The 24,816-nt window shown below is 41.7% G+C and overlaps 1 protein-coding gene across 1 annotated transcript in view; it reads left to right on the top strand.

The window, feature by feature from the left end:
• cntfr (ciliary neurotrophic factor receptor) overlaps positions 1–24,816 on the top strand; it is a 415,519-nt gene that overhangs the window by 219,540 nt on the left and 171,163 nt on the right. The window contains exon 3 of the mRNA XM_060909413.1: positions 12,396–12,629. Coding sequence (XP_060765396.1) covers positions 12,396–12,629 — 234 coding nt within the window. The remainder of the gene's footprint in view (positions 1–12,395; positions 12,630–24,816) is intronic.

The following is a 24,816-nucleotide window of genomic DNA, read 5'->3' as shown; positions in this document are numbered from 1 at the left end:
AGTCCTGACCTTAATCCAATCGAAATGTTGTGGAAGGACCTGAAGCAAGCAGTTCATGTGAGGAAACCCACCAACATCCCAGAGTTGAAGCTGTTCTGTACGGAGGAATGGGCTAAAATTCCTCCAAGCCGGTGTGCAGGACTGATCAACAGTTACCAGAAATGTTTAGTTGCAGTTATTGCTGCACAAGGGGGTCACACCAGATACTGAAAGCAAAGGTTCACATACTTTTGCCACTCACAGATATGTAATATTGGATCATTTTCCTCAATAAATAAATGAACAAGTATAATATTTTTGTCTCATTTGTTTAACTGGGTTCTCGTTTATCTACTTTTAGGACTTGTGTGAAAATCTGATGATGTTTTAAGTCATCTTTATGCAGAAATATAGAAAATTCTAAAAGGTTCACAAACTTTCAAGCACCACTGTAGAATGACCAACCCAAGCCCCTAAAAGTCCAACGTCCGGGTACTGGTTGAGGTACCCCGTTTCTGCTTAATTTCTGCCTCTTGTAACTAATGCACTACATTATCAAAGGTAGAGAAGGATGCTTAATTAATTCAGGAGTTTTAGCTGTTGCTGTGCAACCCATTTCTAGAACTGGGATCCGTTTCAAGTGATAGCTGTCTGTGCATATTAGAGTATTTGCTGTGAGTGTTATGAGGTGCTTTAATCTACAGCGTTTCCGATTTGCCTTGGTGTGTGGCCTCATGCTTCCTTTCATTAGCAGACATGGTTGAATTTGCATGCAGCCCATTTCATATCCTCTGCCATGGCGTTCAAGTTTCCGTCAGAATAATGAGCGACCGAGTGTGACTAAGGATTATCAAAAAAATCAGCGCAAAGGAAATCAAGGTTTATTATTTTTAAATCATGGTGGAATAACATAAGGAGTAAAACAAGAAACCTTGGTTATAATCTGTGACTTAAAAGGTCAGGGCATAATCCGAGCTGATAAAACTACAATGCCCCAGTTGTAGCTTTGAGTAAGGCACTTGACCACAAACTGCAAAAAGATGCCATCCCTACAGATTCCTATAGATCTGTGTTCCTTGCTTTGGGAAAATGTGTGAACTAAATGGCCTAAGAGAAACATTGACATTTTTCTGTGCTTTCTGCGTGCAGCAATTGGATGTCGCAGCATTGTACCAATTCTTGTTAACCAGTTTAAAGGGGAACAGAGGGCAATATATAGAGTAAATATAACAATAAAACACACATTAACAAACCTTATTCAAGACTTACAAAAGTTTTTTGTTCTAAGGTTGGAAAGTTCTAGTGTTTTGAAAGTAGCTCGAGCAAACTATTTCCACAGTTTGAACAGACCGCCATGATATTAATTTTATCCAATCAGAATGCACGTTCATTTTCTCTGCGTAACACTCATGACGTATGTACCGTATGTGCCCAGTTGTGTTGGCTCATTGAGGTTGGGAATAGCACGTGTGAAATACCTGTTTCTGCCTCTTGCGACGATTTCGCAAGTCCACGGGTGGTGCCTATCTCATTGCAGCAAATAAATTCTGCTGGACTAGTGAGCAACTCCACGTTACATTTTCCGCACGAGCACCACGCCGTGTCACCTGCACGCAGACGCTCTGCCCCACGCTCGCCATGCCCATGGTCAGCATCAGTCTCATCCTCGCCGTCATCCGAGCTTTCTTCTCTTCTTTCTTCATCACCGGAGTCGAGAGTACCTCTCCTAGGTTCAAACTGGTACCCTTCTAAGCCATAGCCTGCTTGCAGTGTGTCTTGCGGGATCTCTTCGTATGATTCGACAGAGCTGTCGCTTTCACTTGATGCGCCCGACGCCATGATTACACGCTTCTCTTCTAGTGCAGTGGGTAGGGCTGATGTCACGGTCTTTTAAAAATGGCGACTCTTGTGCCGTTTAGCGTACCGACTATTATATTTACAATTACCAAGATATTTCGTTGTTTTCTAGTATATAAATTTGATAGAATACTTAAGAATACGTTACTTTGTCACATCAGCAACTGTATATATTATATTTGGTACCCCTTTAAGTACTGCGTAACTGAGTTACATGCCTCTCATTGATACCCCAGTGAGCTCTAATGCAGTATGTCCAGAGTAGGTTGCATGTATACACTACCATTCAAAAGAAATGTCCTTATTTTTGAAAGAAAAGCACTGTTCTTTTCAATGAAGATCACTTTAAACTAATCAGAAATACACTCTATACAATGCTAATGTGGTAAATGACTATTCTAGCTGCAAATGTCTGGTTTTTGGTGCAATATCTACATAGGTGTATAGTGGCCCATTTCCAGCAACTATCACTCCAGTGATAGACAATGATAGACAATGATAGACAATGTGTTTGCTCATTGCCTCAGAAGGTTAATGGATGATTAGAAAACCCTTGTACAATCATGTTAGCACAGCTGAAAACAGTTTAGCTCTTTAGAGAAGCTATAAAACTGACCTACCTTTGAGCAGATTGAGTTTCTGGAGCATCACATGGGGTCGATTAAGGCCAAGTTTACATTAGACCGTATCTGTCTCGTTTTCTTCGCGGATCCACTGTCCGTTTACATTAAAACGCCTGGAAACGCCGGGAAACGGGAATCCGCCAGGGTCCACGTATTCAATCTAGATTGTGTCTGATCCGGTGCTGTGTAAACATTGAGAATACGCGGATACGCTGTGCTGAGCTCTAGCTGGCGTCGTCGTTGGGCAACGTCACTGTGACATCCACCTTCCTGATTCACTGGCGTTGGTCATGTGACGCGACTGCTGAAAAACGGCGCGGACTTCCGCCTTGTATCACCTTTCATTAAAGAGTATAAAAGTATGAAAATACTGCAAATACTGATGCAAATACTGCCCATTGTGTAGTTATGATTGTCTTTAGGCTTGCCATCCTTCCACTTGAAAGTGGTAAGTGATGTGCGCTGGGATCTCACACACAGCGGCTCAGTCCCGAATCACCACTTGTGCACTTCACTCGCGCGCTCTGCGAGCTGCGCAGGGCCAGAGTGCGCACCCTCCAGAGGGCACTCGCTGTTCAGGGCGGAGTGATTTGGAGCGCAGGATGCCTGCGGAGCCGAGCGTATCCGTGTATTGGTCTTGCTGTGTGCACGCAAATCGTGTATTAGTGTTGCTGTGTGCACACTAATCGTTTTAAAAACATTAATCTGATGATCCGCTGATACGGTCTAATGTAAACCCCACCTAAATGCTCAAAATGGCCAGAAAAATGTCTTGACTATATTTTCTATTCATTTTACAACTTACGGTGGTAAATAAAAGTGTGACTTTTCATGGAAAACACAAAATTGTCTGGGTGACCCCAAACTTTTGAATGTATCTGCTTAGCGCACTCTCTTCTGGATGTTTTGCTAAGTCAAACAGAGTGGAATAAGAAATCCAAGAACAAAATCCCAACTGTCCCATCCCTGAGATCCATGAGGTACATCATAGGAGGTCTGCGAGGAATGAGAAAGAGTTTAGAACAGTGCCAGGGGCTAGGAGTTAGCAAGGGCTCCCTCTACACAGGATAGAGCAAGAAAATAAATAGGTGGTATGGCCAAGCCCAAATTCCCTAGCAATAACAGTTAAACCACCAGAGCTACAAGGTTGGACAGAAACTTCTGATTTGTGGTGAATTGTCCTGATGCTGTCTAATCCTATAGACTTTTCCTCAGCTTGGAGCTTTGTGTGACCTTTATTTGTTGGAAAATCCCATCACATCACAATACAATATGGTAGTGCCTGGACAAGGTTCCTTAAGCCTCAGTGTGTCAGCTAAGAGCAACAATAAGCCAGTGATCACCATTATTGTGTGTAGAGAAGAGAGAACCGTCAGGCCTTCTAGGCTTTCAGAGAAGGCCCACACATATCAGCATTTCAAATGTTATCTTCAATTTCTTTCATTCTTTCATTATAATTATTCTCTTCTAATTTGGCTTCATTTCCTATCAAATTTGATTCAGAAATGAAAGGGTTACTGTCCTGAAAACATTAAAATAGAGTTATCCAGTGAGGGTTTTTTTTTTTTTTTGGTTTGTTGTCTCTAGGCTGAGAAGAGTTTAGAGCTGGCTCACTCATTGGTTTGGACTTCATTGCTGGGACAGAAGACCTTGGCAGTGTATGTTTATGTAGGAAGTGACAGGTGAATTAACCAATCAGATTTTGATTTACAGTGGGAGGGACCAAAAATGTATCACCCTTGACCTTCTCGAAGGTAAGTGCTAGCTTAACTGTGAGGCAGTGCTGTTAGTGCAGCAGTGAAGTAACCTTCCAGCCAGTGTAGTGTTCATCAGTAGTGTTAGTGAATGCTAATAAAGCAGTCAAGCCAGTGCTATCAAGAGCAAATAGCACAGGCTAACGACCGAGAAACTAAGGCCCTGTCCACACGGCAACGGATTCAGGTGAATCTGATAAAATTGTTTATCGTTTCGGCCTGGCGTCCACACGGCACCGGCGTTTTGGGTGCCCCAAAACGAAATCTTTTGAGAATGGGTTCCAGAGTGGAAAAATCTGGCAACGGCCCTGTTGCGAAATCGTCTGGATGAGTAGAACGGATTTGTTTACGATGACGTCACAACCACATGACTGTCAGTGCTTCACGCCGGGTAGAAGTGTAACGAACTCAATGCGAGTTGTCAACAAATCCTATAACTTGGTTCATGAAACACGCTTACAAAATATTTTCACTGTGAATATTTATTGTATAATGGTGCAAAGTGAGAGAGAGAGAGTGAGAGAATAGCCCTTAGGGCAGAGTCAATCCCGCCAGCAAAAATAGGGAAAAAAAAGGAGCAATCTCACCTCTTCAGATGTTGGTTTAAGTCCAACAATACATTCCTCAAAAAGGGTGTAGAAGAACAAAGTAATCCATCAACGTGTAGCATTCAATTTATTCCGGACCATTAAAGAATTCTGGAGGATATCAGAATGTTGGCGTACCGGCTTCCATCTACCCCCATTCATTCCTCTTTCCGCATCTTTCGTTTTACGCTACTGATTAATAATCAAAACTTTGTGTGGCTAATGCTACAGAAGAAGGGGTTTATGCGCATGCGTCTACTTCTTCTATTGTTCTGGTGTCTCCGATGGGACCGTCTTACAGCGCACGTAGAGGTGTGGCATGTGTATTGCATCGTTTTCAGCAAGCGTTGCGTTGCCATATGTACCTGAAATTTTACTGATCCGTTGCCCATGTGGATGCGATATTTAAAAAAAAAATATCGTTGCCGTTGTCGTGTGGATGTAGCCTAAGATTTCTGTCTCCAGACTCTTCGTCCACGCATGCAGAGCTACCTGGCACCCTGACGCTAACCCCTTGCAAAATCCATTGCCCTGTTGCTTTTTTGGTGTGTCTGGCTAAGTTTTGCTGAGCTCAATTCCCAGCTCGAATAATAACAACGGTTCACCACTGGTGTAGATTCACCATAGAACCTTAACTCAACTACAAATGGTGCAGATCTGCAAAATGGTTTTCTATCCTGATCGTGATTCAAGCATATCTATTTATTTTGTATTGTTTACTGTTATTGACTCGTGTCCCGTTCAGTGTGTCATTCCACCTTGCACTCAGGATAGGTTCCTGATCCATCATGACTCTGGCCAGGATGAAGCGCTTACTAAAGACAAATAAATGAGTACCTATTCATTCATATATTTATCGATTAAAATCTACACCAAACATTCCTGTAGTTAAATATAACTAGTTCCCACCCTCCCTCTACAGGTGCTGAGCGTTCATTTGAGGAAATGAAAACTCATCAGCTGCAATTAACCTGATCAGCTAGGTTTTCGTTTAGAGAGGCGGCTTCTGGCTAGTTTCGCACCAATTGTATGGTCACTTAGTCACTTTGTTTTTTGGCTACATGTTTCGTGAACACAGACACAGCTGTTTCTCATTTAGACAGGAGTTCCAGCTGTGGAGCAAATCCCCTGCACAGCTTCCCAGCCCGGCCTGCACATCTCTGCCTCGTAAAAAAGTCAGAGATCCTCCATGTGGGTGTGGAGCGGCCTCTATCTCATTTCTCCCCTGAGCCCCGACTAGGCTCCGTTGCTGGTTTACGTCTGCAATGTGAAGTGTCAATTTTGTGGATGCTTTGCATCTCAATTCTGTTTTGTTTTTCTTTCTCTATTGAAGAGGATCTCAGTGATTGTCCTTGAAGCTATGTGTTGCACTCATAGCGCATTAGTGTGGACTGGCTGATCTCAGAGGATGTCTAGGGTAGATTGTTTGGCTTGTAGAAGAGTGTTTCAAGACAATATACATTATTCAAGTGACAAAGACATGAAGTGGTTTGGCAGCAGGTTGGAAATGGACATAGTGATGATATGTGCAGGAAAACAAACAAACAAACAAACAAACAAACAAACAAACAAACACACCCTGGCATGAGCTAACCCTGTGACAGATGCACCTTTTTCAAACTGCGTAATATGGATTAATAATTCCAGGCCATCAAATAGCAGCAGACATGATTTAATGCATCCAGGCTTTGTTTTATCATACTGAAGGGCAAGCGATTAAGTGCCCTATTTACTGCCTGTTCAGGATAAGATAAGCAGAGTCAGAAAAAAATGCATTTATTTGCACTTTTAAACATGCCAGCTGCCAAAAGCAGTCTGGCAAACAAGAGAAATGAGAGACTCGCTCTTAATGAGAACCCTCAAAGAGAACAGGCCAAAGGGCAAAACAATGACTCCAGTACCGAGTGTGTTTTCCAGAGAAGCTATTCACTGGCTTGTTTTACTCAGCTACCTTCTTTGAGAGCTCGGTTTTGAGGGCATACGTATTAAATCAACGCCTTTCACTGGGCTTCACAGAGCATCTTTTATCCACTGGGTGATTTTGTATGAGAATTACCATCTGGGTTGCATATCTGGAATGTTATATGGATAATATAAAGCAGTTTGGTCATGTGTTAGATCAGAGCTGCTGTTACATCGAAATGGATTTTTTTAAAATTCAACAGATGAAGTGTGTTCAGTGGTGAATGTGCTCAAAAGATTCAGCTGTAGACTTCATCAGGTGTTCTACTATTGACTTTTAAAGAGAAAAAATAAAGAAAGAGTGGGGGGCATGGTGGTGTAGTGGTTAGCGCTGTCGCCTCACAGCAAGAAGGTCCGGGTTCGAGCCCCGTGGCCGGCGAGGGCCCTTCTGTGTGGAGTTTGCATGTTCTCCCCGTGTCCGCGTGGGTTTCCTCCGGGTGCTCCGGTTTCCCCCACAGTCCAAAGACATGCAGGTTAGGTTAACTGGTGACTCTAAATTGACTGTAGGTGTGAATGTGAGTGTGAATGGTTGTCTGTGTCTATGTGTCAGCCCTGTGATGACCTGGCGACTTGTCCAGGGTGTACCCCGCCTTTCGCCTGTAGTCAGCTGGGATAGGCTCCAGCTTGCCTGCGACCCTGTAGAACAGGATAAAGCAGCTAGAGATAATGAGATGAGATGAGAAATAAATAAAGAAAAAACTGCCCTGACTTTATTTACACGTAATAAGGTTTTGAGCTGTAATTTACACTTTAGGGATTTGGAGATCTAACAACATGGCAGATAGATACAGATAGAGGCCTGGGGAACCATAGATATGGAATAATGGACGTTCTTTATTCCCCAAACACTGTCAAACCGGCTTGATGCAGGCACTGTGAACACACACAGACATAATACCATGGAGAGAGAGAGAGAGGGAAAAAAACCCACAACAATCTTGGTTGTTTCGTTAGGGATACTATCTTCAAAAGTCTGGATTTCTTCAAACACTTTCCATATACGAATGTACAGTGAGATAAAGTTTGATAATTAATACAAGTAATATATTGTGGAAAGTACAAAAAAAGGATAAACACAAGAACCATCAGCATGAACAATGGATATGCAGCAAGAAACATACAGACTAGAAATGATAACTTGACACACAGATGACAAAAACTAAATCTTGCCAATAAAGAGCCATCCATATATAAAGAGATTTGTTCGTCGCCCATTGCTTTGTAGCAGGCAGTTGGTTGCTAGTGGAAATTCCAGGCTACGGTTGCCTAGGTATCCCTCATGTATATTTATTTTTATTCTATCCACATCCACAGGATATGAGCAATCATGTGCTCTGATTGGCTACTCTACTACTAGGCTATCAGATCATATACCATGAGTAGAGAAAAACAAAATGGCAGAGCGTGTTGATGAACCAACCGAGAATGAAATAAAAACTCTACTCGAAAAATTAAAGTATTTTAAAAAAAACAGAACTAGCTAAAAGAATAGTCACCCCCCCCCCCCCCCCGACTCCAGCCCAGTTGGTGGCGGTAATGCACCTTTAAGTTGGTTGGAAAACTGCACACACACACGCCAAAAAAAAAAGCAATATAATATGGAATGAAAGTCTTTGATGGTAAGAACGTATCTTTTTTTATTTTTCAAGAATTATTATTATTGCATTTTTCACAAATTGCTACGGTCATTTTGCCAGTTTGTTTACATTCTAAGCAGAAATGATTTTGTCGTATGTTTTGTATAAACATCGAATTTACAAAAAAAAATAAAAATGCTCTTTCTCAAAATCCAGTGAATGTAGATAGAATAAAACAGTTATTCCACTCAATCTCATCGTACATGGCTTATAGCCGACTCGGTGCTATGCGCCTCGTCGGCTGTTAGCTCATGTACGACTTGATTTTGTGGAATAACTGTTAAATAACTCAGTGTTTGGCATCATCTATCAGTCAATGGTATCCTTCGCTCCTATTGGTTGTCACCTCAGTCGCATTACCTCAAAGTTGACCCTCTTCACGTCACCAGTGGTTCTTTCAACATCCATACATCCATTACCTATACCACTTATCCATCAGGGTCGCTAGGGAGTGAGAGGTGAGGCAGGGTGCACCCTGGACACCTCGTCAATCTCATTCACATCTTGACCTGGGAGGAAACCCATGCAGACACGGAGAGAACATTCAAACTCCACCCAGCAGGGCACCAGTCAGCCACGAGGTTCGAATGCAGAACCTTCTTGTTATGAGGCGACAGTGCTAACTGCTGCATAATAAACAAAGACTAACCCCTTTTTTTATGTAACGTTTTCTCGATTATTATAATGGTATGACTGCTGAAGCAGGATGCAAATATGTGTTTGGTTTATTCCAGAGAACCCTAAAATTAAAAACAGAACCAATAGCAATGAAAACCCGGGCAGATACAAAGGGTTAACGTGGTGTTATTAATTATCAAAAACAAAAGGACAAACCAGAGTCAGTAACAGGAAGAACTCCAGAAAATAAAACTAGCAACAAGAGAAAGCATACCGCAGTTAAAGGCATGAACGCATGATAAGATGTTGCAAACATACAGGGAAACAGAGAGCGGATAAATACACAAACTGATTAAGGGGAAACAAGGAACAGGTGCACACAATCAGGAAAACAAAACCGAATCGGTCACAAGATCCGAGCAGAGACAGGACCAAAACATAAACCAAAACAAATGCAGATGCAAAGCAGTCAAGGGAAAACCATGACTATTATTGCGATTTTTTTTTCCCTTTTTCTGCAAAACCTTGGTTTCAAAATTATCGGCACCGCCAATAATTTAATACACTATACTGCCAAAGGTATTCGCTCACCTGCCTTGACTCACATATGAGCTTAAGTGACATCCCATTCCTAATCCATAGGGTTCAATATGACGTCGGTCCACCCTTTGCAGCTAGAACAGCTTCAACTCTTCTGGGAAGGCTGTCCACAAGGTTTAGGAGTGTGTTTACGGGAATTTTTGACCATTCTTCCAGAAGCGCATTTGTGAAGTCACACACTGATGTTGGACGAGAAGGCGTGGCTCTCAGTCTCCGCTCTAATTCATCCCAAAGGTGTTCTATCGGGTTGAGGCCAGGACTCTGTGCAGGCCAGTCAAGTTCATCCATACCAGACTCTGTCATCCATGTCTTTCTGGACCTTGCTTTGTGCACTGGTGCACAGTCATGTTGGAAGAGGAAGGGGGCAGCTCCAAACTGTAAAAACAGTCTGCATGCCTAGGTGCTTGATTTTATACACCTGTGGCCATGGAAGTGATTGGAACACCTGATTCCGATAATTTGGATGGGTGAGCAAATACTTTTGGCAATATAGTGTATTTCCTCAAGCCTCCCCTAGAAAGAATAACAGCACTGAGCTTTTTGACAGATTTGGAGAGATTTGCCGAGGGATTTGGTTCATGTTTACGATTACTATCTTGCTGAAAGGTCTTAACCTTCTGACAAAGGCAGCTAAGTATTGAGCTTAATTTCATGATGCCATCAGTCTTTTTCTGCACCACAATTCACTGAAAATATTCTTTAAGTTTGTCAATAATATTTTATTATCCCCTGCCTCGAAGTGCACAGGAGGATTAGGAATTGTGTTCGTCTGGCCGGCCGTCCACTCGTCCTTTCATCCGTCCATTTCAATCTGGACAAGTTTTCTCAGAAACAACATAAGCTACATCAGTGAAACTTTGCGTGCTCATATTACTATTCATGATCTATGTTGAGTTCAAAAATCATTTACGATTAATTATTATTTTCAGAGTTATGGCCAGTAACATGCACAAGGCAATATTAAAGCAATGGGCTTATAAGGTCGTAAGTGTCAAGAGCTCTTCATAAAATGCTCATGACGGAGGATGGTAATGACCATGTCTTCTTGTTATCAGTATTATGAAGTTCTTCTGAAGCTGTTTTTTAGATGGAATATAAGTGCCGTATCTTCTTAAATTATTTAAATAGGTAGCTTGAGCTTTAATGTATAGTTTATTTTATATAACTAGATTTTTTTATTATTATTTTAAATACAATAGTAACTGGGGGCGGCACGGTGGTTAGTGGTTAGCGCTGTCGTCTCACAGCAAGAAGGTCCTGGGTTCGAGCCCCGTGGCCGGCGAGGGCCTTTCTGTGTGGAGTTTGCATGTTCTCCCCGTGTCCGCGTGGGTTTCCTCCGGGTGCTCCGGTTTCCCCCACAGTCCAAAGACACGCAGGTTAGGTTAACTGGTGACTCTAAATTGACCGTAGGTGTGAATGTGAGTGTGAATGGTTGTCTGTGTCTATGTGTCAGCCCTGTGATGACCTGGTGACTTGTCCAGGGTGTACCCCGCCTTTCGCCCGTAGTCAGCTGGGATAGGCTCCAGCTTGCCTGCGACCCTGTAGAACAGGATAAAGCGGCTAGAGATAATGAGATGAGATGAATAGTAACTGTTATTCTGGTGTTGACAATCCAAATCCATCTAGTTCATTTTTAAGCCCATGAGTCATCACAGAGCGTGTAAAATTTGTAACTGCAGTTCATTCAGAGGATAAGTTCACACTGATTGTGCTACAGGGTCTCAGTTGTGGGGTCAGGCCAGAAATGGTGAACTTGCTTTCTCTTGCCTGTCCATTTTTGTTTTTATTTTCCATCTAGCTACTGTTTTTTGTTTTTGTTTTTTTAATCTATGGTGCTGGATATGATTTCTTCTAAATGCAAAATGTAAATCTAGAATTAGTCTCCAAGAGCATATTACTTTTTTCAACATTTGTGACATGGATAAATGTCCAGTGCTTGTTGTTCAAGATTTCTTCTCGAAGCTGAGGGGAAATGTGATCCTTAGACTTTTCCTTAAAGTCATGTTGTCTTATTCGGATGTAAACAGAGTGCAGTAATGAATATTCTATTGAGGTTTGACTTGGAAACAAATGAGGTATTCAAATGGATTATGAGATATTGAAAATTATTATATCCACATTCACTGGATATGAGCAATCGCGTGCTCTGATTGGCTACTCTACTACTAGGCTATCAGCTCATATACCATGAGTAGAGAAAAACAAAATGGCGGAGCATCTTGCTGAACCAAACAAGGACGAAATAAAAACTCTACTCAGAAAAAAACCCCACAAAAATACAAAAAAGCAACAAAATATGGAATAAAAGTATTTGATGGTAAGAACGTATCTTTTTAATTTTTCAAGAATTATTATTATCGCATTTTTCACAAATTGCTCCTGTCATTTCGCCAGTTTGTTTACATTCTAAGCGGAAATGATTTTGTCGGACGTTTTGTATAAAATTTTTATTTATCGAATTTGCAAAAAATAAAAATGCTCCGTTTCTCAAAATCAAGTGAATGTGGATAGAATAAAACAGTTATTCCACTCAATCTCATTGTACATGGATTATAGCCAACTCAGTGCTATGCGCCTCGTCAGCTATCAGCTCATGTACGACTCGATTTCGTGGAATAACTGTTAATTATGAGGACTTTTATTCAGTATTCACACTTGTCACCCTAGAATACTAAAGCTGCAAATGGCGAGGTGTTTTGTCTGGCTTGATATGTTTGACCTGCTGACATTTGACGAATGCATGACATGTTACTTATTATGTTCTGCTCTCTCACCCAGGAGGCAGGAACCAGTATGCACGGATTGGCAGCAATGTGACAATGCAGTGTGGCTCTCTGGATAAAGATACCTCAGTCACGTGGAAGGTGAATGGGACAGATGTGAAGGCCAATCGGAGGGAGGAAGGGTCACAACTTATCCTCATAGAGGTGGACATGAGTAGCAATGGCCTGTACAGCTGTTTCCAGAATCCCGACGGTCAACGCCGCGACCAGATCACATTTCGCGTCGGACGTGAGTTTAGTCATTCTTCTTCAGTTCTCATTCCCTCCTTCGCTTCCTCATATAGGGACTCAGAGTCCTTTTTCATTTTGAATTGTCTCTGCACTTCCTGGTCCTTCTTTCATTCTTCAGTGTGTGTATCCCCCAGTCCTTCCTTTGAGTTTGACCTCATGCACTGTTTACTGAAACTCTTTATCCCCTAAACAAGCCTGTTGTTGGTTACAGCTTCTACCAGCTTGTGCTAGAAGGATATGAACATGTTTCAAACCCCATCACTTAAGAAAAATCTTGTATTAATAATCATAAACATCATCATCCATTCCTCTGTCCTTTGTCACCCCCTCCCCAACCTTCCCTACTTGATTCATGGGCTGTGTTTGGGTCTTCTCTAAGTGGTTATGGGGTTTGGTGTCATCTTGGACATTAACTCACGTCCAGATGTTGCTGTTAAAAAATTCCGCTGTGCTGAACGGGGTCATTGGCAGGCCATTGGATCAGGCAGGAGGTTCCTGCAGCCCTTTTCACCCACCCTGAAAGACGAGCAACAGCCATCTCCACCCCAAACTGCAAACACATAAGTGATCCTTCTTGGAATGTGTACACAGTTTAATGGACTGCTATCTCATTTACTCTAAAAGACCATGTAACCCCAGGTCAGTTAAGCTTTGAGACTTGCAAACATTATGAAAACAGTTGGTTCGAGGACCGAGTTTTTTTCCAAGGGATTTTTTTTTTTACTCTTGAATCACTGGGAGCAAATTAGCATGGATGGCCACATGGTGCCAAGCACTTTAATCAATACTGGTGACTAGATGGTGTCCATAATGCTCTCTGACAGCAATTAAATTTGCTAATTAAATGAAAGAAATTGGAAAACTGAAACGAGACAAACCTGCTTATGATTGCGAAGTGAAGAATGTGTTTCTCAGCTGTGTTTATTTTCACAGGCTTTTGAAAATGCCAGAATGAAATATCACCAAAAACATGAGATTAATACACTCAATATTGGCCATGATAAATAATCACTTTCTTGCTGTTTATCTATTTTTATTGGTACATGTCAGCTCAGATTCATGCACCTGTTATCTTTTCTTGAATGTTTTTTCCTTGGTTGATGACTTCACAGTTTTGGCTTCCTCGTTTAAAAATCTATCAAATCTCAACAAAAGATGACCACTGTGTGTGTGTGTGTGTGTGTGTGTGTGTGTGTGTGTGTGTGTGTGTGTGTTAATTTTTTAAATGTTTTGTGCTTTTATAAAGGTCTGGGTCTGGTACAGCTGTTTATACGAGAGTGCTAGAGGAAATTTAAAAAATTAAATTACCTTGGTGTCAGTCGTATAAAGAAGGATAGGCTCCTCTGTATGTGTGTTAACTACTCAGTCCTGTCACTGAAAATCATTCCAGAGAGTGGAGGGAACAAACAAACTTGATCTGGCCTGCAGTATTCCCATGTTTCCCAAGTTTTCCATTCCATCTCTTCAAATCATGCTCCACTTTAGATTCTTTAAATACATAACCCAGATTTTTGCTCTTGTGATTATCATCCCAAAGACGAAATCAAATATGGACAGTGATGGTTTTCATTACTTTTTGAGACGATGACATCTTTGTAGATCTTGTACACTGCAAAAAAAAAAACTGAAAACTGAATTTGAGGAGAAAATTCCTTAATACTAGTGAAATCTATCTTGCTGCATGGACAGATAATTTTACTTGACAAGACATCTTGGAAGAAATTGGTTACAATCTAGAACTAGTTTGAATAATCTCAGAGTTGGTGTCTTGTATTCTAATAGGAAATGCTAGATCGTTTCAACTTTATTCAAGATGTTCTAACTTGTTAAGATATCATTTTTGCAGTGTAGTACAATTGATCTTGAGAGAATGCTCTAGAATTGGGGTGTTCAACTAAAAAGGTCCATTTACATAGACTCTCCTTGCTTACAAAGGGCTGGATAAGCAAATAACATAACTGAATAGTGACAACTAGTGCTGTAGTACTCGAGACCGGCTTCAAGACCACTTTTTGAAGGTCTCAGTCTTGTCTCGGAATCGACCGCATTTTTACTTGGTCTTGTCTCGGTCTCAAACATAGATGACTCAGCATTTTATTTCAAGACTGGTCAAGACCTCAACTGCAGGGATTTCACTTGTCTGATTTATTTGTTCACATCGTTACTGTGACCGGATGTAAAATTTCCTCCCGCAAATGCAACCAATCAAATGACTCATTGCTAATTTTAATATTTTGGCTCAGTCTTTGGCTGAAGCCTGTAGAAGCACCTGTCTGTATGTGTATGTTTAACTGAGTTCGAGTGTGTTTAAGAATGTAATTGGCGTGCCAGCCTCAGGTATCAATTCCACAGTAACGGTGTGGCACCACTGTGTACCAACTCTCTAAGTGCCATGTTACATAACTCAGTTGGCAATGTAATCCTCTGTGGCTGAGTGGTCTACAGTGCTGTCCAGGAAAGGAACAGATTTTGCAACGTCAGTCCGAAGCCTGGTGTCGACGTATTTCTGAGTGGGCTATTTTTTCTGTTGATGTACCGTAGCTTCTATCTCCCAATCAGACAAAGGCTGAGCTCAAACCTGCACAAGTCAGTAGTTTCTTTCTGTTAATGGCTGTCACCCCACCCCCCCCCTTCACACACCCTGGTCTGGTCCTGGTCTTGACTCAGTCTCAGCCTGCCTTGGTCCTTGACTTGATCTCAACCCCTTATCTTGGTCTTGTCTTATTCTTGATGCTCTCTGGTCTCAGTTTAGATGGTCTTGACTGCAGCTCTAGTGACAGCAAAGTCAAAGATCAGATCCCGCACCAGGATCTGATCTTCCCAGGCAGTCTCCTGTCCCAGTACTAACCAGCTCTTGAGGTGCATGGGTGCAGCACTGATCTCCATTTCTATAGCCCTCGGCCTCTCACCTATTATATAGCTAGGGTAACAGTGCAGTCTAGTCTTCTGGTAACCACAAGAGTTTGACTCCATACTTGCATCTATATTACAGCGTGTCTCACTAGGTGGCAGTAGATACCATTTTCATGATAGTCTTTGGTATGACCCAACCATGAGTAGAACTCACAATCTCCTGGTCAAGAGGTGGACATGCTAACCACTAGGCCAGCTTGCGGTCACTAGTGACAGCAGCTACTTTTTAAAGCTTAATCATTACTGATTAGTTCATAGCTATAAATGAGGCTCATTAATTTTGTTTATTTTGTTTTGGAATGGTGCTTCACATTTCCACTTTTGACAAGTGATACTTATGATAGATGAGATTTCTGAACTTGAAGAAATGCCTAGACCTCCAATTGATGACCCATGGTCTTGAAGGTATAGAACTGTTGCAATGATGTCTTGCACTGTATATACAGAATCTCCTTTCTTTTGCTGTATTTGATCATGCCAACGACAGTTTCCTTATAACTCTTTGCTGTTCAATAGTCAAACTTTCAGTGACAACTATTTCTTCAAGCTCCACAAAACAAAATATCTTTAGAACCGCAATGCATCACTTGCTGCAGTTGAGCATCTAGAAATTCTTTAATTCTTTCATTCAGCTTAGCATTGAGACACTGATTGAAAGTGAAATTAGATTCCCAGGCTGAATTGCCATTTAGTTACTAAGCTATGCTGTCAATCTAACCTTAGAATAACACACAGTGGTCTGGACTTTGGGGGAAACCATTCCAGAACGACTATAAAGAAGGAAAAACATGCAAGTTTACTGTTGTAAATTTCCCATCGCGAGACGCAAAGACAAACAGTTTCCTGTTTGCTTGTGCTTCTTGTGGCTCATCTTCGCTGTACCATGAGGATAAAAAAAAGCCATTAAGAATGCATGTACCCTGGAGAGAAAGCTGTTATCCACCCAGATGAAGTAGCTGATGTGACTTGGAGCTGCGGTTAGGGCTTGAGGAAGCTACTTATGTTGTTGTCAATGACAGTGCATGTTGGTATTTAGTTCTTCCACAGAGTTTGTCAAGAAGGGACACACGCTGAGGTCACTAGTGCTTTGCTTGTAAATGTCGCAAATAATGAAAATGTTGCTGCTTTATGAGGAAAACAAATATCATATAGTACTTTTTAACTAATTTGTTTCTTCTCAAAGACCAAACATAAAAATGAAGGAGTGATTATAATTAACCTTTATAATTATTGTGATCCATCTGTGGGCTACACTTACAAGCCAGATGTCTTCTGTAATCGTTCCGCTAATGAGCAACCGATGTAAAATTCACAGATCTCTTCCGCCTAATATTTTTTTTGAAAATGATTTCTTCCTACTTCTAAGCAAAACTGCATGTTTTTCCACTGTCAAGCATTCCCAAAGGTTCATTTCAAAGAGCATGAACGATCTTCTGACCTACTCTCCAACTTATTGGCTTTGACAGCAAAACCAGAAAAGGTTTTCCTTTTTCCTAATCTGTAAACTACACACAAAACAACAAATGCATGTACAAATTGCCCTGTGGGTGAGTTTTTTTAAAACCATAATGGACCATTTTTGTACCAGATAGGTTTCTGTAGCATTTCTTAAAGAGATGCGTTCTTGTGTGTATTTAATTAAGGCCAGGCTCGCCACACGGACAGCTTTGTTGAACATGATTGATATTTTGTTTACTGTTCACATCCACTGGGATTCTGGAGAATGGGTCAGCCAATGTAACAGACACTAATTATATCATTTCTGGATGGAAAAAATACACTAGGAGAAGATAAAAGCAAACGAAAGTCATCCTATGAGACAGAGCCAGATTTTGCTCTTATTAGTCCTTCTCTAGTTTGTTTTTACGGCTTTTATTTGGAGTGTTTACCTTGGGGCACTGGATAAATAGTCAAGACAGCCAAATGAAACTGTGCTTCTAGTACTTAAATTGGTGCATTTGTAAAAACTAACTTGCATACGGCTCTTACAGCTTGCTTGTTTGTTGGAGAAGTACTTCTTCCCGTGATGGTATATAATCTTATGCAGCGCTGTGTCAGCAGACAGATGATTTAATCACTCGGCGTAGGCGAATAAAATGTAGTGCGTTTGATGAATTTGGCAACCTTTCCAACGACGGCTGTAAATTTCACCCTGAATGTAGAGCAATGGAAATTCCTTTCCCTCTGCTGGTCATTTTTTTTTCTTCTTTTTTTTGAGTTTTTCACCTGTTTGGATTGAGAAAACACAGGAAGACGAGGAGAAATATAGAGATATGAGACTGGTGCCATTTTTCAGCTGCACATTTATGGTGTTCTGCTGCTTTGTCGAATCTTGAGGGAAAAGGAGATGCTGATCTTTGGCTTTAATTTACAAGCCAGTTCCTTGAGGATTTCCTCTCTAATCCAGCGTTTTCCCCGTCCCATCTGTCCTGCGCAAAAGTTCTCATGGAGAGTGAGAGACAGAGGGGTGAAACAGAGGGGAAGAGGGGGAGCCAGTAAAAGCATGTCTGTAAAAGCAGCCAGGTGGTGCATCTTGTATCTGTAAATTCAAATGAACTGTAATGTCCTAATCAAAATGTATATTGTTATTGTCAAACCCGTCCCTGTTTTTAAGATAGATGTCACACTGAAAGAGCACAAGATCGATAAGTAATTTACATTTGTGGTTCATTTCTCTAGCCATAACCTTTTTCCACAGTGGCATAATAGTAGCGTTATTGTTGAATAGATGATGGTGATGATGTTGACGTTGATGGCAGGAATCCAATGGCACACCAAACACAACTGATGTCACATCTCTATCACAATGCAATATTAGAATTTTGGTCATTGTGAATGGATGGAGATGTGTTATGACAGTTAATTTAGAAAAGGCATTGTATCGAACAGTACATCAGGGATAGGCTGTTCAACTATCCATCCATTATTACACTCTGGACAAGTCACCAGGTTATCGCAGGGCTGACACATAAAGACAAACAACCATTCACACTCACTTTAGAGCCACCAATTAGCCTAACCTGCATGTCTTTGGACTGCAGGGGAAACCAGAGCAAACCTGCACAGACACAGGGAAAACATGCAAACTCCACACAGAAAGGCCCCTGTCAGCCATTGGGCTCGAACCCAGAACCTTCTTGCTGTGAGGTGACAGTGCTAACCACTACACCACCGTGCCACCACTGTTCAACTAGAAATTGTGAAAGTACAGTTATAAAAACTTCCTTCCTTTCTTTCTTCCATGAACTCTAAACAGACAATGCATCTATTTTAAATCTGATGCATGTCTTTGCTTACTTTTAAAGGTTCTGTGTTTGTCATCGCCATGTCATCAGATTGCTAATCAAACCAGAGAGATGAAATAAAATGAAAAATCTGAGACATTTTGAGAAAAGCTCTGCTTTTCTGACATAATATTTCTCGCCCTGTAGCTAGTCTCAGGTCCAATGAGCTACCTTCAGCTAAATGATGTCTAAAGTCCTTCCCACGCCACGTCCTGGTCTTCCCAAGCAGTCTCCTGTCCCAGTACCAACCAGGCCCTTAAGGCGCATTGGGTGGCGCCAGTCTCCGTTTCCATAGTCCTCGGCTTCTTGCCTATACAGCTAGGGTTACAGTGGGGGTCTAATCCTCTGGTAACCACGAGAGTTTGGCTCCCCACTTACATCTGTATTGCAGCGTGCCTTGCCAGATGGCAATAGGCGCCATTTTTATGATGGTCTTTGGTATGACCTGACTATGAGTAGAACTTGCGATCGAGAGGCAGACATGCTAACCGCTAGGCCAGCTCACTGTAGCTAAATGATGTCAAGTCAAAGTCCCTTCCACACCAGGATCTGGTCTTCCTGGGCAGTCTCCTGTCCCAGTACTAACTCACTCTTTTGAGGCATATGGATGCGGCGCCGATCTCCACATCTGTAGCCCTCGGCTTCTTGCCGATACAGCTAAGGTTACAGTGGGGTGGGGGGGGGGGTAATCCTCTGGTAACCATGACAGTTTGGCTCCCCACTCACATCTGTACTGCAGCTTGCCTTGCCAGATGACAATAGGTACCATTTTTACGATGGTCTTTGGTATGACCTGACTGCGAATAGAACTTGCGATCGAGAGCCCGATATGCTAACCACTAGACCAGCTCATGATAGCTAAATGATGTCAAATCAAAGTCCCTTCCACACCAGGATCTGGTCTTCCCAGGCAGTCTCCTGTCCCAGTACTAACTAGCTCTTTTGAGGCACATGGGTGTGGCGACGATCTCCACTTCTATAACCCTCGGCTTCTTGCCTATACAGCTAGGGTTACAGTGGAGGGCTAATCCTCTGGTAACCATGAGAGTTTGGCTCCCCACTCACATCTATATTGCAGCATGCCTTGCCAGATGGCAGTAGGTACCATTTTTATGATGACCCGACCGCAAGTAGAACTCCCGATCTCCCGATCAAGAGGTGGACATGCTAACCACTACTGTAGGCCAACTCATGGTAGCTAAATGATGTACTAGTGCATAAATGTATATGATTGATTCTGCAGCAGATCTATGAGCAGAGCTGATTCATGTATAGAACATTACGTTCATATAGTGCATTTATTTGCTCTGATACGGTATTTTTGCAAGTACTTGATTTGGTCTCTTTTGGACGATTTAGCATACTCTTTAGCATACTGCCAGTGCTGCAGGCAATAATAAGAAAATTCTAATTTGACTCTGTCACACTTAAGGGAGGAAAAACATCATCAGCAACCAGCTCCTGTCCTAAAACAATGTAGAATATGTGCATTAATTCAGACCATCTGAAAGTTTCTGTAGTAGAAGTTGACCGAGAAACGCCCATCGTGCATCATGGAATTGAGCCACACCGGATTAATAGCTACGTTCTGATTGGGTGCTTAATTTTGTGTAAAATATTAAGCACAAAAGATTCAACAAGTTGTAATAACAATATAGGAGGAATGAAGTGGAAAATGTTGAATTCTGGCTTTTGTAGATCCCACATGTAAGTATTTCGGGTAGATGAAAAGAAGCAAAGCAGAACAAAATACGATAGTAAGTTATCTGGGATGAGCCGGTTTTATTACGGAATAACACGCACCTATTGGTTTTGGCTTGATTGGAGGTCTGAGTGGTGGGTGCTGTTTTTTTATTTATTTTTTTCCCACACTCCAGAACACAACGAGTAGTTGCATGAGTTCAGATGCTCGGCTTGATGAAAGTGTGAAGAAGGCCTATTGATCTGGGGAGGTTTAACTTCTAAAGACACGCAGCCTACATGGACACACTTACACACACAAACCATCACTGGCCTTAGGGAAGGGGCCAAGTTTGTTGCTCTTTTAGCCGAACATGTAGCAGTCTAAAGCTTTACAGCATCAACAGCATCAGGAAGTGAACATCAGGGAGGATTTGGATGATGGTGCTACTCTGAATAACCACTAAGTCTTATTAGGATAACTATCATGGGGAAGGGGAAGCTACGATATGGTGTAATAGTTAGAGAAGCAGCTTTGGGATCAACAGGTTGCCAGTTTGATTCTCTGGACTAGCAGGAATGGCTGAAGTGCCCTTGAGCAAGGCACCTAACCCCCAACTGCTCCCCAGGCTGCTCTGGGTGTGTTGTACATCGCTCTGGATAATAGCGTCTGCTAAATGCCCGTAATGTTACGTCACAAGTTGAGGTTGGTTTAAATGTGTCTTAACTATTTTTAGTGACCGTTAACCTCCAAAATTGCCTTGAGAAAGCTTTTCAATGGTCACTTTCAGAACAACATTGACCTGGCAGTTTGTCAGTCATCTCAGCCAAGGCAGGTAGTAATGTGCTATATTTGTTAAAGTAGAAATGGACATTATGTTATTTTCAGCTGCTTCCTTCCTGCTTGGATTTATTTTGTCTGTGGCTGAATTCCAAAATAAAGTTGAGTACACTGTGCACTTTACAGGACACAACGATATTATAGTCTATGTAGGCATAGTGGCAAAATGAATTTAAAGTAGAATTTGTTTTGGATGAACTGTGGGTTTGAGAAGCTTGAAATAAAACAGAATAAATCAAATCAAATGTTTGTGGGGACAAACTAAATATGGTGGATTACTGTCGGGAAATAAATAAAAACAAAGCTGAAACAGTTTATTCTAACAAAGATATTGCCTCCTTTTTGTAATCGTTTTTTATGATTTAACTTCCCATGCTTTATCCAAGTGCTAAAAATGATAAAGTTTTCTGTTCCTGAACAGAATTAAAAGAAATAATTAAATAATAATAGCTGGCTTTTTTTCGTGGTATATCAGATATATTCCATTCAGCTAGCATGACATTGGATGTTTCAAAGACGAGTAGCTGAATGTTATATATCTGATATACCATGAAAAAAGCCATTATTATTATTATTATTATTATTATACGCACACATAGGGCGGCACGGTGGTGTAGTGGTTAGCGCTGTCGCCTCACAGCAAGAAGGTCCGGGTTCGAGCCCCGTGGCCGGCGAGGGCCTTTCTGTGCAGAGTTTGCATGTTCTCCCCGTGTCCGCGTGGGTTTCCTCCGGGTGCTCCGGTTTCCCCCACAGTCCAAAGACATGCAGGTTAGGTTAACTGGTGACTCTAAATTGACCGTAGGTGTGAATGTGAGTGTGAATGGTTGTCTGTGTCTATGTGTCAGCCCTGTGATGACCTGGCGACTTGTCCAGGGTGTACCCCGCCTTTCGCCCGTAGTCAGCTGGGATAGGCTCCAGCTTGCCTGCGACCCTGTAGAACAGGATAAAGCGGCTAGAGATAATGAGATGAGATGAGATACGCACACATGCCTTTTGGGTGTTCAATGCGTCTTTCTCTTTCAAAATTCTCTCAAAATCATCTGCATTTAACGAAACCAACCTGGCGGCCATGTTTGTTTACAAATTGTCACAGTCGCTCCCTAGCGTGGAAATTTTACATCTCCGATGTGTGACATCATGTCGTCTTAACAACCATGCAATATTGTAAACCATATTCAACGCTCAGTCTCCATTGGGTGGGGTGACGTAATACACGTAGGATACATGATATGCTAACAATATTGCATGCTACCAAACCAAATGAATGAAATCTGCTAGAAGGGAATTGAATACATATATGTTATTTACCAGCTGGGAGGTCCGTATGGTGAAATACCGTGACCAACATCTTGAAAGTACTGAGCGAGGCCCTCTGGGCCAAGGTCAGTATTCAAGACCAAGGTCACGGTATTTCACCATACGGACTGACCTTAAGCTGGTAAATTTTTTTTTTCTTTACCAAATTCTAACAGAAAACGAGAGCGCCCGAAAGGGAAAACCAAGCCGAGCCGCCATTTTGAATCCTCATTCACGGCTGTAATGCAAATGGCTTCCTCCTCAGTATACAAGTGCACTTCCATGGCAGGAAAAAAACTACATTTTGCCGCCTATGTAGTCCCCTATTTATACAAAATTTAGTCATTCAGGATTCAGCCATGTTTTTGCTCGGCATTGGCAGCAGTTACAGGTTTTTAGCTTTCTCCTGAAATGTTTTCTTTTTTTTTGTCTTCCTCAGGGTAGTAAAACTCGCTTTCGCTGTGAAGACTGTTGCTATCACTATCCATGCTGTAAAATTAATGCTGTTCTCCTGAGAAATGCTGGCAAAAATTTAGATTTTTGATAAAAATCTTATAAATAAATCTTATTTAAAAAAAAAAGATAAATGTTGACAAAAAATGCTACTATGTTTGTTGTTGTGAATGAGCGAGTCGCCAGAGGTCCGTATCCGAGGTCCGTAACAGAGGTCCGTATCGTAGGATACAGACCCGCTTGACAGCCAATCAGGGCACAGTATTTGATGGAAACCGGACCGCGAAAAAAATAAATGTTTTTATTCCATCGAAAAACTGCCGTGTATGTATAATAATTAATATTTATGAATTCAAATACTAAATGTTTTAAGTAAACTTTTCTTTACATAAATTATGTAGATGTTTTCTTTTGAATCATTCACACTCAAATCGCGACTCACATACCTAATGGCAGCTTTTCAATTTTTTTTTTTTCAGTAACAGTACTGTCACATATTTTTTAGTTAGTTATACATCAGAACGCATTGGCATTGAAGCGAGACGTGACTATAAGCACCGCTGACCACATCTGCACATGGTTTTAGTGATCACAGCTGTGCTTACTGCTGTCCGCTTGTGATGGGATCACCCCAGACAGCTGTTAATACCAGCTCTGAACAGGACCTCATTTCCTTCCTCATTTCTGAAGTGCTGATTTTTTTTTTTCCCAGCTACCACAGCACCTCCGATGTGCTCTTAAGACTGTGGCTTACTGCCATTGCTTGTCTTTTTAATTAATCCTACCAAAGCACTGAGGCACTTCTGTGTAAATCTCTGTGGCCTGACAGCAGAGTCAGGTCTTTGCAAAAAAGCCACCACACTGGAAACAACATGAACGGCAGCATGCAGATCCTGCTTTCTAAAGTACATCACCTTTTGTCTTTTGGAATGAAATCAAGTATGCAAATCCAGTACGATGAAATACAGCGCTGTTGAATGGTCAAATCTGATTAGTCAGTGGGGGTTGATTAATTTTCTATAACAGCAGCTATGACAGTAACAACTTACACACTGGGCACTCCGTGTGAACAGAAGTGTAATCATTTACTTGTATTGAGGTATTTCACCCACGTGACCAAGTCATGTGATGCTGCCATTTTGGACGGCACGGCTCGAATCAGTTTGAATGCGAGGAAGGCGACAAACGAAAAACATAAAAGAAAAAGGAGCGAGATGCAGAAAACACCTTCACTATCCAGCGACGTAGGGCATTTACAGGGCGAGCAGAGGGAGAGGTATTTGCAAAAATTGAGGTTAGCAGGCTTAGAGAACGACGTTTACCTGCTTCCACCAGGATTGCTCACTGACGTACGGAAGTACACGAAGCTCTCGTCTTTACCTGACTTCGGCCCACATGATCTGTATACCTATGTCGTTAAAAACCCATCGCCGTACACAGGTATTGATCTGAAAGCGTATAAGAGTTTGGATACCTACAAATATTTTGTGTCAGGCTGGGTAACATGCCTACATCAGCGGGTCGTCCCTGGAGCCGGTGGTCGCCATCTTATTACAGCTAAGGTTTGTTCACATTTTCATTTACTTTCGGTCCTCAGGATAAACAAAATGTTATTAAATGTCATTGAAATAACTTCTTAGTCTGTTGAGACATGGCCTGTTATAAATTTGCTGTTACCAGGCAATGACCAAGAACTGTATTATTAGGGTCGGTGTAGT

The sequence above is a fragment of the Neoarius graeffei genome, chromosome 25 (assembly GCF_027579695.1).
Source record: "Neoarius graeffei isolate fNeoGra1 chromosome 25, fNeoGra1.pri, whole genome shotgun sequence".
In the NCBI taxonomy this organism is placed as follows: domain Eukaryota; kingdom Metazoa; phylum Chordata; class Actinopteri; order Siluriformes; family Ariidae; genus Neoarius; species Neoarius graeffei.
Note: the sequence above shows the minus strand (reverse complement) of the source record. Positions and strands in the feature narration are given on the sequence as shown.